The sequence below is a fragment of the Aquila chrysaetos genome, chromosome 7 (genome assembly GCF_900496995.4).
Source record: "Aquila chrysaetos chrysaetos chromosome 7, bAquChr1.4, whole genome shotgun sequence".
Lineage (NCBI taxonomy): Eukaryota > Metazoa > Chordata > Aves > Accipitriformes > Accipitridae > Aquila > Aquila chrysaetos.
This window is the reverse complement of record NC_044010.1, coordinates 525,795-540,127: the sequence shown is the minus strand read 5'-3', so window position 1 is coordinate 540,127 and position 14,333 is coordinate 525,795. Positions and strand designations below refer to the sequence as shown.

General features: G+C 43.6%; 1 protein-coding gene across 4 annotated transcripts in view; it reads right to left on the bottom strand.

Moving 5' to 3' along the window:
* Nucleotides 1-3,125: 3,125 nt before the first annotated feature.
* The window catches only part of CLCN1 (chloride voltage-gated channel 1), a 42,874-nt gene continuing 31,666 nt past the window's right edge, over nucleotides 3,126-14,333 (bottom strand). For 3 of the 4 annotated variants that reach the window (XM_030020627.2, XM_030020628.2, XM_030020629.1), the window contains exons 15-23: nucleotides 14,077-14,290; nucleotides 13,271-13,404; nucleotides 12,523-12,749; nucleotides 12,296-12,401; nucleotides 10,532-10,614; nucleotides 9,748-9,786; nucleotides 8,988-9,092; nucleotides 6,993-7,079; nucleotides 3,126-6,513 (exon numbers count right to left, since the gene is read on the bottom strand). In XM_030020627.2, coding sequence (XP_029876487.1) covers nucleotides 6,115-6,513; nucleotides 6,993-7,079; nucleotides 8,988-9,092; nucleotides 9,748-9,786; nucleotides 10,532-10,614; nucleotides 12,296-12,401; nucleotides 12,523-12,749; nucleotides 13,271-13,404; nucleotides 14,077-14,290 — 1,394 coding nt within the window. In that variant the 3' untranslated portion in view covers nucleotides 3,126-6,114. Of the gene's footprint in view, nucleotides 6,514-6,992; nucleotides 7,080-8,987; nucleotides 9,093-9,747; nucleotides 9,787-10,531; nucleotides 10,615-12,295; nucleotides 12,402-12,522; nucleotides 12,750-13,270; nucleotides 13,405-14,076; nucleotide 14,333 lie in introns of all 4 variants that reach the window. The other variant, XM_041124738.1, reaches the window with a different exon arrangement.

Here is a 14,333-nt window from a genome sequence, read left to right as displayed (position 1 = left end):
TTACCTGCCTTTGCTACTGAATAGATTGCCACCCACCCCCTGGTATGTATGTCTGCATGATTATGTTCATATAATTAATTGTGACTTACATAAGACACACATACTTAACTCCTTTAGGTTTTTGGGGTGTGTTTTTGTCAATTCTGTAAGTCAGTCCCCTAGTACTTGCTCCTGGTTAATTTTTTCCAAATGGCCTCTAAATTGTCACTATTTTTTTGAAATGTAGTGTGTCAAATGAAATCAGTTATGCCACGTATGTTTAAGACTTGACTCCCTGGGCCTGGAAGTCATACCTCTGCATAGGAAAGTTTTTTTTCTTAATTTGACATTATACTGCAAAGATGGTGTCCAGCTGCTGAGTGCTTCACCTAACAGAACTCTTTTACCATTATACCAGTCTAAATTTATCCCTCAGTTAAGTACATCTCCTCTCGATTTAGCCGCTTATCCCCAACGTGAACCTCATTCTGTGGTATCTGCCCCAGTCTCTGATCTCCACTTTCTGTTTATTTCTCTGTTTAGACTAGATGGCAAATCTACCATATGTTTCTCTCATGTTACTGTCTTACAAGCTCTCATATGTTACTTCCAAGTCATTAATGCAAACAGTAAATAAAAAGGGTATAAGACCATTCTTGCTGCACACCTCACTGGCTTCACACTTTGCCAGCTGCAAGGGTATTTTCTATACAGTCCCTCAGACAGTTCGTATCTTCTGTGCCAGAGAAACTGCAAATTTGATTTAAGCATAAGATTCGGTGACATATTTGGTCATAATCCAACCATCTCAAAGCTCCCATTTCTTTTCACAGCCCATTTGCTTAAGTGCACTATAGAAGTTTGAGCCGGGGGGAAGCAGATTAATTTTTTTTGGCACATGTGCCTCGTAAACCTTCCATTACTGTCTTTTGCACTTGTTTCTGTGTGGAAAAACTGAGAAGCTTCTAACTTGAGTTTGTGTCACCTTAATTCTGAACATATCTTAGTAGGTCTTGTATTTTTACCTTCTGTTCTTCAAAGTAAGTAGCTATTCAGTAAATAGCCAGACATTAGCAGCTTTTAGATTGTTGTTGTTCATATAAAGCAGGCAATTCACATTTACATTTCTCTACATTCTGTTTCCTTTCTAAATTTGCTACTGGACTTTTCCTCAACATACTTTGTCCTCCGTATCAGGTGCAATCCTTAAGTTGGTTAGATACGTTTCAGTAACTAGCTTTACTACAGAGCACAAGATGCTTGCACAAGCAGCACACCAAAACTGCTGGGATGTGAGCAAATGCTCATTTGAAAGGCCAATGCTTGAACTAGTAATAGGTTTGGTTGAGACTGGCTTCGTTTAGGTAGCACGCTAATCCCAGCAGTGTCCACGGTAGTGTCTTTAGTGCTGTGAGACTGCATCAGGACTTACTGACTTCCAGCAAGCTGAGGGAGGGGGGGATGTGGCTCAAAGCACAGGCAACCCAATTGCAGAGCTATTTACTACAGCACACCTGTGACTTGAAAAAGGTGATGTTTGTGTGTGTGTGTGCGCATACATGTGCACAGGGGTTGTCTGTCCAGTATGGGGGGGGGCACACAACAAGAGCCTGTGGTTTATGGTCAGGACCAGTTTAAGCTTGCCTACCACAAATAAAGCCTTAAAAATTTGCATCACATGGCTTAAGATAAAAAAATGTTTTTCTCTATTTGAGAATACTAATGCTTAGGCATGGCTTTTGTGCGGAAATATTAATTATTGGTCTGCAGTGTTGATTAAATTGTTATGAGAGCTGTGCCCAGATCCTTGCTTAGGTGGCCATGAACAACTTAGTGCTTGCTATGACAGTATTTTTAATAGTGTGTTTTTAATTATACCCTTCCTGGGATTGGACTAATTTGGCAAAAAGGGATCTTTACTTGCTCAGCTGGTTATTGCCCTGTCTTGTACTCTTTGGCCACAAACCACACACTTCTATACAGTGTTTGCATAACTTGGGGGGGGGGGGGGGGGGGGAGTTATTTTTTTATGAACTCTTGATTCTGCCTGCCTTTATTTCTGCTTGTAGTAACTGGTTTTGTCCATAGGTTTAGCAAACTAGATTTTATTTTTTTTTTTAATCTGAAATAATTTGCCAACCAAAAAAAGTTACATTGTTCAGGCAAATTTTTCTTGTTGTCCGGTAGTCCATCTCCATGTGTTTCACCCCTCATCCGAACCATGACCAAGTCTCTTAGTCTTGTCATAACTACCCAAAGTCCTATCTGTTTTCTTGTCAACCTTAAGTCTTCCGTATTTTTTCAATTCTTTATATTGATGAGTTTAAAAACAAGACTTCTGCTTTCACATTTAAATGCCATGTAAAAGGAAGAGTTCAACTTTTTGCTAGATTAAATTTAATAGATAAACTTCTTGCCTTCATTAACTGAGTATCAGTAAACTGGCAATTAGTTGAGATTAGAACTACATTTATCTTGAAGATACAAAGTCAAAGAATTTTTTTTAGGGTTTTTGTTGGTGGTGGTGGTGGTGGTGTTTTCCCAAAGTTTTCTGCTCTGATGGAGATGTTTCACTATCGTGTTCTTCTCAGACTATTAAATGTGGAGTACCAAATGCAGTTCAGCAGGTGCTTGGAGTTGAAAATGCTGAACAAGACCAGCTCTATTTTAGTGCTTTGAGTGGTAGTGGCAAACTTGGCGTAACATGAATCTCTGCCCAAAACAATGATTCTAAGCAACTGCACATGCTATTTAGGAGAAAAGCAAGCTTCTGTCATTCAAAGCAGCCTCAGAGCTTCTTGTTTTTCAAGGTTTGTGCTTGGATTTTTGGGGGCAGATCTGAGATTTGACTTTCTGGCTGAGTGGGAGGGCCTCACTGCTGATGATACAAATTCGGGGGATATTTTGGGTTGGGGAAAAAATTATTTTTGTGTGTAGGTAGCCAAGTCTGTGCTGCCTGGATGGGATGAGAGATGCAGGTTTTAGAGTGACAGATCAGCATGACTTTCTTTGCCTGGCAAAGGTTTCAAGTTTAAACTTTGAGGGGGCATACTGGGATTGCCTGAGAGGGTGCAAGCTTAGAGTTCCCTTGACAAAGGTCCAGTGTCAGTTTACTGCACATTTTACAGCTATTAAAGTACTTGGCATCAGCTCAGTGAAGATTTTATTGGTAAAATGGAAGTGGAAACTTCTTCAGCCATCACAAACCATCTTTGCAGTATGTTTTTTGTCCCCTCCTGGCTCCCTACACACATTCATGTATGCATACTTTTTCCCAGGTGAGAAAATGGTGCAGATGATGAATGCTGCTTCTCCTCCAAGGGTGGGGGCATACCTGGAACGGATCTTGAGTAATGCCTCCAAAGAGCAGCAGTAACACCCACTTTTCGGCTTACCCACAGAGAGCAGTCCAGCTCCTCATGCTACCTCTGGGACAGCTAAAGGCAATAGGAATGGAGAGAGGTGTGTGTGCACACATGTGTGTGCTTTTGTACTCTCAAGTGACAAACCTCAAGAAACTTTACAGGTTAGCTTGTGTCTTAGTCTGAACTCCCCAAGCCTCTCCATGTGTATCATTTTTTTGTTCCAGCTTCATCTCCCCCAGCTCACAATCTGTCTGTCATGACTCACACACTCTCTGGCTTTGATTTAGACTCCATCTGCTTTCTCAGCCAGTCAGATCCCAGTTCTTCTGTAACACACCGTAGGAGAAGTGTGGGACTGGAGCAGAACATATATCTGTATTCAGGAGAGAGGAGGGGGAGATGTATTGACTCCAGCCTCAAAGTTTCTCCTTGTCTCATCTGTCTTGGTGCAAGCATTTGGCTAAGCTGCAAAATGTTAAGTCTGTACTTGCTGGTAATAAGGCTGGGGCTGACTTGGAGAAACTTGTCCTTCCTGAGGTGTGTGGACCCTCAGATCAGATTTGGTCTCAGAGTGTTGCCACTCACCGCACATTTCTGGGTTTTTAAAAGGAATGTCCTTTCTCTGCTGCTTATTTAAAGGACTATCGCAGTTCCCTGAGAAAAAATAGCAGTTGTTTTGCCTCTTCTCTGCAGGCAGGGGAAGGTGACACAAAGGTAGTGGGGACGCTGTGTGCTAATGCCTAGCAGCCAGAAATGTGCCACAACCCTCTGGTGGAGGCAGGCAGCTGGTGTGCGCAGGAGACTTGCCCTCAGATCACCACTGTCTTCTCACAAGGACAGGGTGACCCTCGGAGGACTGAAGATCACTTGGGCAGGGAAAGGCTGTCCCCACTTAGCTTATAGAGGGGGATCACGTCTCAAAGAAAGACAATGCAGAGCTGGTGGGCTCTGAATTCCAGACAGCAAAAATTAATCTCTCCCTCTTCAAAAGACTAGCTGGGGAGATTTCCCTCTACTTTAAGCTTGTCGCAGACTCTCCCACCCATGAGCATCACCAGAGAGGAAATGGTGCAAGGTCAAGCCTTGGAATTAAAGCCAGGAAGGAATTTTCCTAGGGAGACTGGGTTAGAGGTAATGATATTTTTCACTTGCTCCTGAGACAGCTTATGAAGAACCACCCATTAAGGTGAAACTGGTCACTCTAAGTTAGATAATGCTTTACTAATCAGGAAAGGGGATGTGGTCCAACATCCAGGAGAATACCCCCAAGAACATATTCTCAGAGCCTGGATTTCTTTTCCATTGCTGATAAGAGGCAACACATCCAATAGGCTGCTTGGGACTGCATTTAAGTGCCATGACACGCCAAATATATGATAGAGATGTAGAATGTTAGAGGAAAGCTACAGAATACACAGAATTTGATTTTGCCTATTTACTGAGAAAACCTCACAAGGACAGTGGGTTAAAGAAAGCAGCGTCTTATCTTTGGACGCTAAGGTTTTGCATGCATGACACGAACTGACAAGACATCTTTTTGCAAGATACAGATCAAGATCTGCTCCAGATTTAGAACAGGAATAGAGAGGGATGCTGCAGACAAAGGTTGAGATCTCTGCTGTTAGTCACAATGGAGACAAGCTGGCAAAAGTGAGAGCTCACAAAAGTGAGATTCTCAGATCTGAGGTATGCAGAAATATGCGGAAAGTAGGCAGGGTAGAATTACCAGGAGAGAGAGCAGGAGTTTTCAGAGAAACCTGTTTTCAAAGTGTAGAAAATGTGGCCTCCCTCTGCTGTATTTCTTGGCAGCCTGCTAGCACTCCATAATTTTTTTTTCTAGTTCTTGTATTTTAAGACTATAACTTTGTAAAAATTGTGAACAGTGGTTCAGAGCAACAAACACAGGTATTTGAAATGTAGGTGCATACATGCTGTTTTACTCCTCTTCCTCCAACACTGAGGATGCTCCCTCTTAAGATTTTCCCAATCTATTTAAAAATTCCAGGGATGATGGGAAAACAAAGAGGGTCTCCTTCCTTCCAGTGCTTTTCTTAGAGCCCTGGCTGAATTCAAGACATGAGACATAGACCAAATATTTTCCTTCCATCTGTTTTTAGGGCATGGCTCAGCTAAAGGACAGAGGAGAAGCTCCTAATTGCACCCCCATCCAGGAAAATCCCAGAGTAAAAATTGAGGAAGAGGAAAAATGTTCTACATGGGAATGTTTGGGGGGGGGGATGCAAGATAAGAACTAGTGAAAAGGAGCTGCAGCAGCATGGACACGATTGCAGTCAGAAGCAGCAATATGCTTCTAGGCTGGAGGTCTGGCCATGTTTACAGTTGTGCATGCAGGCCAGGTGCGACTGGAAGGATGACACCAATGGAGAATGAGAAGAGCTGCTCCTCTTCCACTTTCCACAAGGCAGATTGAGCCAGAGCATCCTGACTGTGTCCAGCAGTATTCATGTCCTGTTACAATCCCTTCTGCCATCTTATGTAGACATGGTAGAAGCCTAAGCATTATAAGCCTGCCCTTAGCCACCTTGCAGTCCACATCTGACTCCTGCACAGAGCCGTATAGTCCAACAGCCTAACAGTCTTTGCAGAGAAAGAAAACAGCAGAAGAAAGGGTCAGTCTAATGCCCCTTCTGCCAGCTGAATCAATCCTCTGTGGGGATTGCAAAGAACATCCAAAAGTTTCTCTTTGAGGAGCAAACACAAAAAGACTGGCTCAACTGAAGAGTGTGATGGACTACTCCCCTCACACCAGCTATAAGGGGACATCCTCATCCTCATCTTCATCCTCATCCAGGTCAGTGGAGCGTAGGCTTATATCCTTGAGGATGTCTGAAATGTTTTCAGCCACTGGCCCTGTCAACTCCATCTCGTCCAACTCAGTATCAGTGGCGTAAGTGGAACACGGGACTTCCCCCTCTTCGTGCAAGTGTGAGGACTGGGGGGAGTGCGAGCAGGGGGGCAGTGGGCTCTCTGTGCCCAAGTCCGCTCCTTGCTGTGCTGCCACCATGCAGTTGTCCTGCCGGCTCCACATCTGAGTGGCCTGACTGACCTTCTCACTGCTGATGGAAGTCCGGTTGGTATCGCGGAAGCTGGCAAGGGGTGGGCGGAGGCGAACTCCGGAGCGTGTGGAGCCTTCTATTGCCTTCTGGAGCTATGAGAAGAGAAAAAGTTCAGAAAAAATGGATGAAAGGGAGGCTGACCCAGCCCTACCCAGCAGAAGTTCATCTATCTCCAGGGTAAGGGGAATACAAATAGAGAGAGTCACAGCTCTACCTCTGGGGCCTGTGGAGATCATCTTTTACAGCGGTGGTGTAATTTTTCGTTCCACGGTAAATAACTAATTCCACACCACTTTCAGAGACAGTAATAGCCACCCAGTTAAGAGCCCTATGTTCATGAAAAGGATGAACCATCTAACATCCCTGTAAACAACTGCCTCCTCTGAAATACAGTCATCCATTCCTCTACATGGCTTCCAAAGGGTTGACTCAGAATTCAACACTGGATTGAAAATGTAGCAATCACAGTTATATACATTCCCAGCTGAATCCTCTAGCACCTGTAAGGATGTGCAGTGATCCACAGTACATTTGCAGTTGATGAGGAAGAGATGACAGGATCTGTACTTACCTCTTCCAAAGCCAGTACTCCCCTTAGCTTCCCCATACTGGTTACATAGGCATGGCTGAGGCCCAGTAAGGAGAACAATGTATGCGTCTATGAGCAAAAACACAAAAGACCATTTCAGGGACTTCGGAAACTGGTAACATGGTACTTGGTGCTAAAGCTGGGACTTGGGATTTAGAAATGGGAATCACAAAGGCACACAAGTCTGCAGTTATCCCAGTGAGAAACTACCTCTTCCCTTCCCCTTTTGTAGCTAGCAAATACTACCCTTTGGTCCTTCTGCTGTGCAGCCATAGTTGGGAGTGTGTTGATGATGGAGAGCACATCCTTAAGGTCACTCTCATCCTGCATCTGACAAACAGAGATTCACGTGCAACACCCTGTGTATGCGGGGACTTACGCAGATCCTGTTTCATTTTGGTGCTGGAAATTAAACTGTCATATATAATATGCAAAGTCAGAACCTGCTTAGATTATTTACTCTAGTGCTTTCCTTAACACTAGAAGATTTCTTTTTTCCTGTTCCAGAATATTTCATATCTAAACTTAAGCTTGTTGCTGCTTATCCAGTGCAGTGAGAACACTGAGAACAAGGTATTCCCTTTCTTTTACAAAGCCTTCTTAAAAGGACAGATATCACACTGCTATCAGTCTTCTTTCCTTCAGCCTAAACATCCCCCATTATTTTACTGTTCTTCATAGATCAGGCTTTCCAAAAGTTTCAGCATTCTCAGTGCTCATTTGTGGCCTATTTCCAACCTCCAAGTTATTTACGCCGAGATCTAGCTAGACTTTACCTGTGGCCTTACATGAAGTCATTCTTTCACAGCTGGTGTTTGCCTTTTTTTTTTTTAACATCACATGAGATATTGAGTGTCATGTTCAAGTGTAAAGTAGGGAAAATCTCATTTCTCAGGAACAAGACATTTTACCCTAATGTAGAAGAAAATCAAACTGGTTAAATACAATTTGATCATGATAAGCTGTGATATTCTTGCTATTGTCAGTAGTCTCACATTTAGTTCTAATTATGCATACCTCAGATGGTTTGATTATTTATTCCTGCATTTTTTGTGCATCCAAGTTTACTTGTCTGTTATTTCAGAGTTTCTCATCTGCTCTTTTTTATGAGGTATGAATCCTTCCCCATTTGCAGTCTTCAAGTATAATTTCTTGGTACCCCTATATTCTCAAAGACAAATGCTAGTGGTTTTCAGATTACTTCAGCCAGCCCTTCAGAAAACACCAAACTCATCTTAAGTATATGCTAACCTGTTCTTATTTTGCTCAAGGCTGAGATCTTATCCCTTTGATAACAGTAATTAATTTATTTTGTGCAAGGCATATGCCGACTGTTCATGTTAAATGAATATTGATAAAAATATGCACTGTGCACTTTTGCTTCAGTAGACTGCTTTCCCTTTCCATTGAGTGAAAGCCCAGTCCTCTCTTACTCCTGATACACAACGGTTGCTTTTATCTCCAGTCATCCTGTGGCAACTCTAGAAGCTGTATGATCCAGCTTCCTCTTTCCTTGTGCTTCAGTTCAATGAAGAGCCTGTGGTATAGGGTGGTTTCAGGCAACTCTTCTCAGGCACTGAGGCAGACTCTACATCGTGACAGAAATGCCCTGAGAAATCCAGGACTACTCATTCCAGTGCTGCACACTGATAAAGTAGAGTGTAAATCTCAGTGTAATGCCCCCAGCAGCAAGGCATACAATGCTTCTGTTAATGTAGTGACTGGAAAATCCTATGTGATGTCCAAAAGCTATTTTAGTAAATGCACTCAGACTTCTTATCGTGTAGCCTTTCATTTTGCAGGAGCTTGGAGGTACACGCAGGAGGTAATAGGAGCAAACTGACTTCTGTAGCTGGATGTGGAAGTAGCTGGTGATAGTAGTTGTAGGTGAAGACAAGGAGAATAAGTCATAGACTAGACTTGCAATGACAGATAGGGTGGAGAAAAACAGTGTATGCCTCAGACATCTGCACCCACCTTGTGCAGGGAAGTTCTCTCCACTAGTTGGAAAGGGGAAGGGTCAATGCGGCAGCTGTCAAAGCACACGTTCTTGTTCAGCTCCTCCTGTTCCCAAGCATCTATCTGACACAGGAAAGAAGAGGAATCACTCTTACAGTAATCAGCAGTGTTGCTGTCTTGTGTACCCAAACTAGTCCCATTCTCCTGTTAATGCTTCTTCCTTCCTATGTAGATCATTCATCTTGGCCATTATATCACCCCCCTCAGATTTCCCATCCCTTCCTTGCCAGATGTCAAGTCCCTGTGGAAACAGAGCAATTCCAGTACCTCAGAGGTTTTCTGAGGAGGTGAGGTTTTGCTCCTTCCTGCTTAAAGTGGAAGTGAACATCTTAGCTTTCATTTCTGAGTGCACCTTCCCCTTGTCATTGCAAGATAATTGTTCCTTTGTGTAAAAAATGAAGGAACAACATAGACACACAGAAAGATTTAGGTGAGGGGGGACCTGTGGAGGTCTCTAGTTCAAAACCTGCTCAGAGCAGGGCTGACTTCAAAGCTAGATCAGATTAGTCAGAGCCTTACTCAGCACATCTAGCAGAACAATCTCTTCTCTTATTGGGTGAGACTTGCCTCCTGTGCAACTCTAAGAAGAAAATGGCTTTAGCTATGGCTGTGTGTGGCAATCACTGAGGTTGTCGAGTTCAGGAAGTATTGCAAGTGATAGGAAATGGGCAAAAGAAGCAGTCAATTAACCTCACTCCCTTTCTGCACACAGTCTTACCTCTTCTGGCCTCATTGTTTCAATGACTTCCACTGGCTCCTGTAGGAGAAAACACCGTTCAGGACAGACAAAGAACCCACAGTTTCACAGACTACAGAAAGGAAAAAATTGCACAGCCTCCTCACCCCATGTGGTCCCCTTTTTGTTCCAAATAGTATATTACTGAGTGTTTAGATTTTCTTTATACTCATACATTATAAAATGTACCCTGTGCTTGCTGTGCTTCCCTTGCCAATGAAGATTGACTATGGAACACTGGTGGAGCAATTCAGGTACCTAAACATGGTCATCTAGTACTGCTTTAGATGCTCTCAGATATCCCACGTGGGGTCCAACCACTGCCCTAGAGTGGATGGCTCTGTATGATATCCACCAACCCTGTGCAGCTATGCCAGATATCCAAGGTCATCTAACACAGCACAAGGCAAAAGCATTTTTTCGTTTTTATCTGTCCAAAACTGTTTGCCAAATGGAATAGAACTGCACTTTATTCCAGGTTAGCCAAAATAGCATTAAGTTGTTCACTGAGAAAAGATGCCCACACTCAGTCATGATGGTAGCCTGGACACCTGAGCACAGATGGCTTTTTAGGAAGATGCACACTCCTTTACAGTAATCACACCCTTTCTCCTTGGAGAGAGTTCCCCACTGATGCTGTCAGAGTTCAGGACCATAAGCGTGTCCACGCTTTGGCCAAATGCTGAATGGCTTTGAGTAGTAGGTTCTATTTCCATTGCATTCCTTCCTCTCTTCAGGGTATGACTAGGCTCTCTGTATCCCTAACCTGGACGGCACTCTCTGTTTCAAGTGGACGGTTGTAATGGCACAAGAGTTGCTGGATCAGTTGCCTCAAACTCCTGAAATTGCCTGAAGGATGAAAAGAAACACATGGCTAAGAAAGAAGAACATGTGAGAGACAAAAATACAAAGCCCCATGCCCATCTCCTTGCCCAAGACAGGCTGGGAAATAATATGAGTGACATAGTAGATGATATATGACAGGGCTGAGCCAGTCACAATCTAGCGTTCAATTTGTAAGATTGTGTCTGGGACATGCCAGAATAAATATTCCCATGCAGTATCTTTTCCTCAAGAAGAGGAAACAAACCATTAGAAAGTAGCCCTTGCAGATAATAGTCATAGATCAGTGTTCCTGAAGAAAAACAACCAGAAGCAAGACTACTAACACAGCAAACAATCTGATACAAGGGACAGACTGTTGTGACGAGAGGTTTCTGCAGTCCACAAAGAGAATGTGGTTTGGAGGATGACTATGGGAAGGGGAGGTGAGAATTTGGAAATACCTTCAAAGAGTATCAACAGCCTGAATATGATAGATACAAAGGGGTGAGAAGTCCATGGGTTGTGCCAGCAGTGTAATGGTGGGAATGAAAAAGACTGCAGAATTATTCTCCCAGGCAGAACAGTCAAGAATTAGCAAAGAGGACGAGACAGGGTTTGGTGCTGTTGTGAAGTGAACAAGGCTGTGGAGGAAGGTTGGTCAGAAACAATGAGAGCTGTGAGCCAAACTAAAAATTATGTCAGGGAAAGCCTCGTGAAGTCCCCCCGCTCTACTTCCTCTTGTCACTCCTGATCACTCAGTACTAGCTCCACGTAAAATGTCTCACACACTGTCCTTGTTTTGATGTGATTCTTTTTCTGCTTTGGTAAGGAAGGTGGATGGCTGTCCCACTACTCTACTGCCCTGGAAGCATGAAGTGGATTTTCCTATGCATTAGAGGTTTAGTCATGCATGAGTGGTGTTAAGGAACCAGTATGTGCTATATGCTATATTACGTGCTAACCTGTGGGTGCCCAAAAGCACGAGCCAGAGCCCTATCCTCTGTATTCATGCTCAAGATTGGGCTACACCTCTGTGCTTACTCACTCTCTGCATATTTCAAGACACATCAAGGGAAAAAAACCCCACCATCCTGCATCAGATACATATGATATACGAATCAGAAATGAGCTATGAGTACAGTCTTGGAAGCAGAGCTAATATAGGCTGGGGTGGCACACAAAGAACACAATACATCAGTTTTTGTCCATCATATTAATGTAGCTGAATCAAAGAGATGCATGTTCAAGGGAGGAGCTGTTCAGTTTTGGAGACAGCTAAGCAACAGCCTAAGCTACTCAAAAAACAGGTACAGATGTTTAGTTCTCAGGCTGCTTTTGCCAGGGAAATTCATTCACGGGGTGAAGGAGGCAAGAGATGGGACCCTTCCATGCAGACTCTCCAGAAAATATCCAAGGAGATGTTATTGCAAAGGATGGAGTGGAGACTACTGACAGGAGAGAGAGCAGCCTGAGTGGCCTTACTTTTGCCATGCTCTCTGAGGGATCACAAACAGAAGATATTTCCATGTGCGTTACACCAATGTTGAGGTGCATTAACAAAGTACCTTTAATAAAGGAACAGCAGAGAAAGCTCCTCTCAGTCTTTGGGAAATCAGCACCTCGCACAGGCATGTACACACAGTTAACATGAAAGCTTCCACAAGCTGGCTAGGATGTGGCTGAGGCATGCCAGAAGTTACCATACCTGGCAGTTGCTGTGGCTCCAAAGTTTCAGGCATTTGTTTAAGAGGACTGGTCGGGCCATTGGGCTCCTCTGGATAACTGGGAGTGGGACTTGGGGGCCGAGGCAGCTGTTATGGAAAGGAGAGAAAATAAAGTCCACCCTGTGTCATTCCTTTCTCAGCCTCTCCAAACGCCTTACTGCTTCTTCAGCAGCTTCTGTGTTGCAGTCTCTCCACTCCTCTCCCTCACCTCTCCTTTCTCATCTGTATCCTCATCCTCATCAACATAAGCAAAAGATTCATGCTTCAGCTTTGGCAGGGTTGCCCACGGTCCCTTGCTGTGCCCATCGTAGGGTGCCTCAGACAGCTTCTGCTGCATTTCTCGGTTGAGGAGCCGTCGCCGTTCTGGGCTTATATGTCTCTGGAGGAGAGCCTGCAGTTCTGATCGCTCTACAGACCCCAGAAGGATCATGGTCTCTGCATAACACAGAGCAGAGAAGCCATTAAGCCGCTTCAAGGTTTTGAATGGCCCCTGCCACGCACTGCCCCTTCCTCCCTCTAACCTCTTCAAAGTGCTTGGACTCATACTATCTAGAGCTATGTAAGAGTCATTGACCAGCCCTGGTAGTTGCTGTTAATACACTGGGGGGCTGTGGGAAGCTCACCATCCCTGAGTTGTGCCACTCCTCAGCACCACGTCAGAAGCAGGCTCTTTACTTATGCAAGAGCCCTCCCTGTCATCACAGTTCAGCCCACAAACTTTCCCCACACCTCCCTTACCTGCTGGAGCTGCTTCACTGCCCACACTCCAGCTTACCTGTCTGACCAGCTGAAACAGCCTTCTGTCATACATCATCCATAGCGGAAGATTTTTAGGATGATTTTTTATGCAGCGGGTCACACTGTCTCCTTCACAGCGTGTAATTTGAAAGCTACTTTCTTTGGCTCTTTAGGCTGAGACAGTCTTCAGGAAGGACCAGTTTCTCCACATTGCTTACCTGGTGAGTCCACCAAAGGCAAAGTCTTAACAGTGGTGCTTTGGAGTAGAGTTTGCAAGTCTCGGTATTTACAGTCGGAGGAGACGAATTTCACATCTTGGACCATAATATCCTCAACAAAGATATTGTATTTGCTGTGAATTTATGGAAAATAAGGGGAAGAGTTAGCATATTAAAAATGTCTAGCAGATAAATTCTGTAAAGAAACATATAAATGACCACTTCTTTAAGAAGTGTTCTCAATACAGTTGCTAAATCTTCTTCTGTGAGAGTAACCAAAGAGGATTCCACCCCATTACCCCTCACCATAAAAATACACACATATATACATATATGTATAGATGTTTTATATACATACCTATGTATATTACATGTACTACAGAGAGGAAGACGTATATGAATAACTGAATTTTGTTTTAAGCAAAATATCCAAATAAAATGATATTTCAAACATTTTCTGGAGAAAAAATCCAAATAGCACTGAATTCAGAAAAAAATAGAAATTAAACACTTGATTTTTAGATTTTTAAACTGAAGAAATTTGGCAATATTAATGCAAATTCAGTAATGTTGCAGATTATTCAAACCTGTGCTTTCAGTGAAAAAAAGGACTTTTCTCCGTTTCTGTGTATGAACCCTAATTCTACTCCACCACTTGGTTTTTTCTCGCTGCAGGCCTATTCTGCGTTTTCATTTTCTTTGTAGTACTATCCCCTTTTCATGACCTTTTATTCTCCCATGGTCTCATCCTCTTCTGCTTTATTTCTTTGCCACTCCCCACCTCCTCCTCTGTTTTACTACTATACCTTATGTGATTCCAGCCCAGGTCTGGCAGGTAGGGCAACTTCTTCACCTGGATGATGCTATCGTAGAGGCTGGGCTGCAGACTCTGGGCCACCATGTTGGCAAGAATGACAGCCACCATCATGGGGAGGATGTGAGAGATCTGACCTGTCAGCTCAAAGCAGATCACTGCAGTGGAGACAGTGTGGCTCACTGCTCCTGTCAGAGCTGCTGCACCTTTCCCAGGTAGGGTGAAAAAGGAATAGGGAGAGAAGAAAAC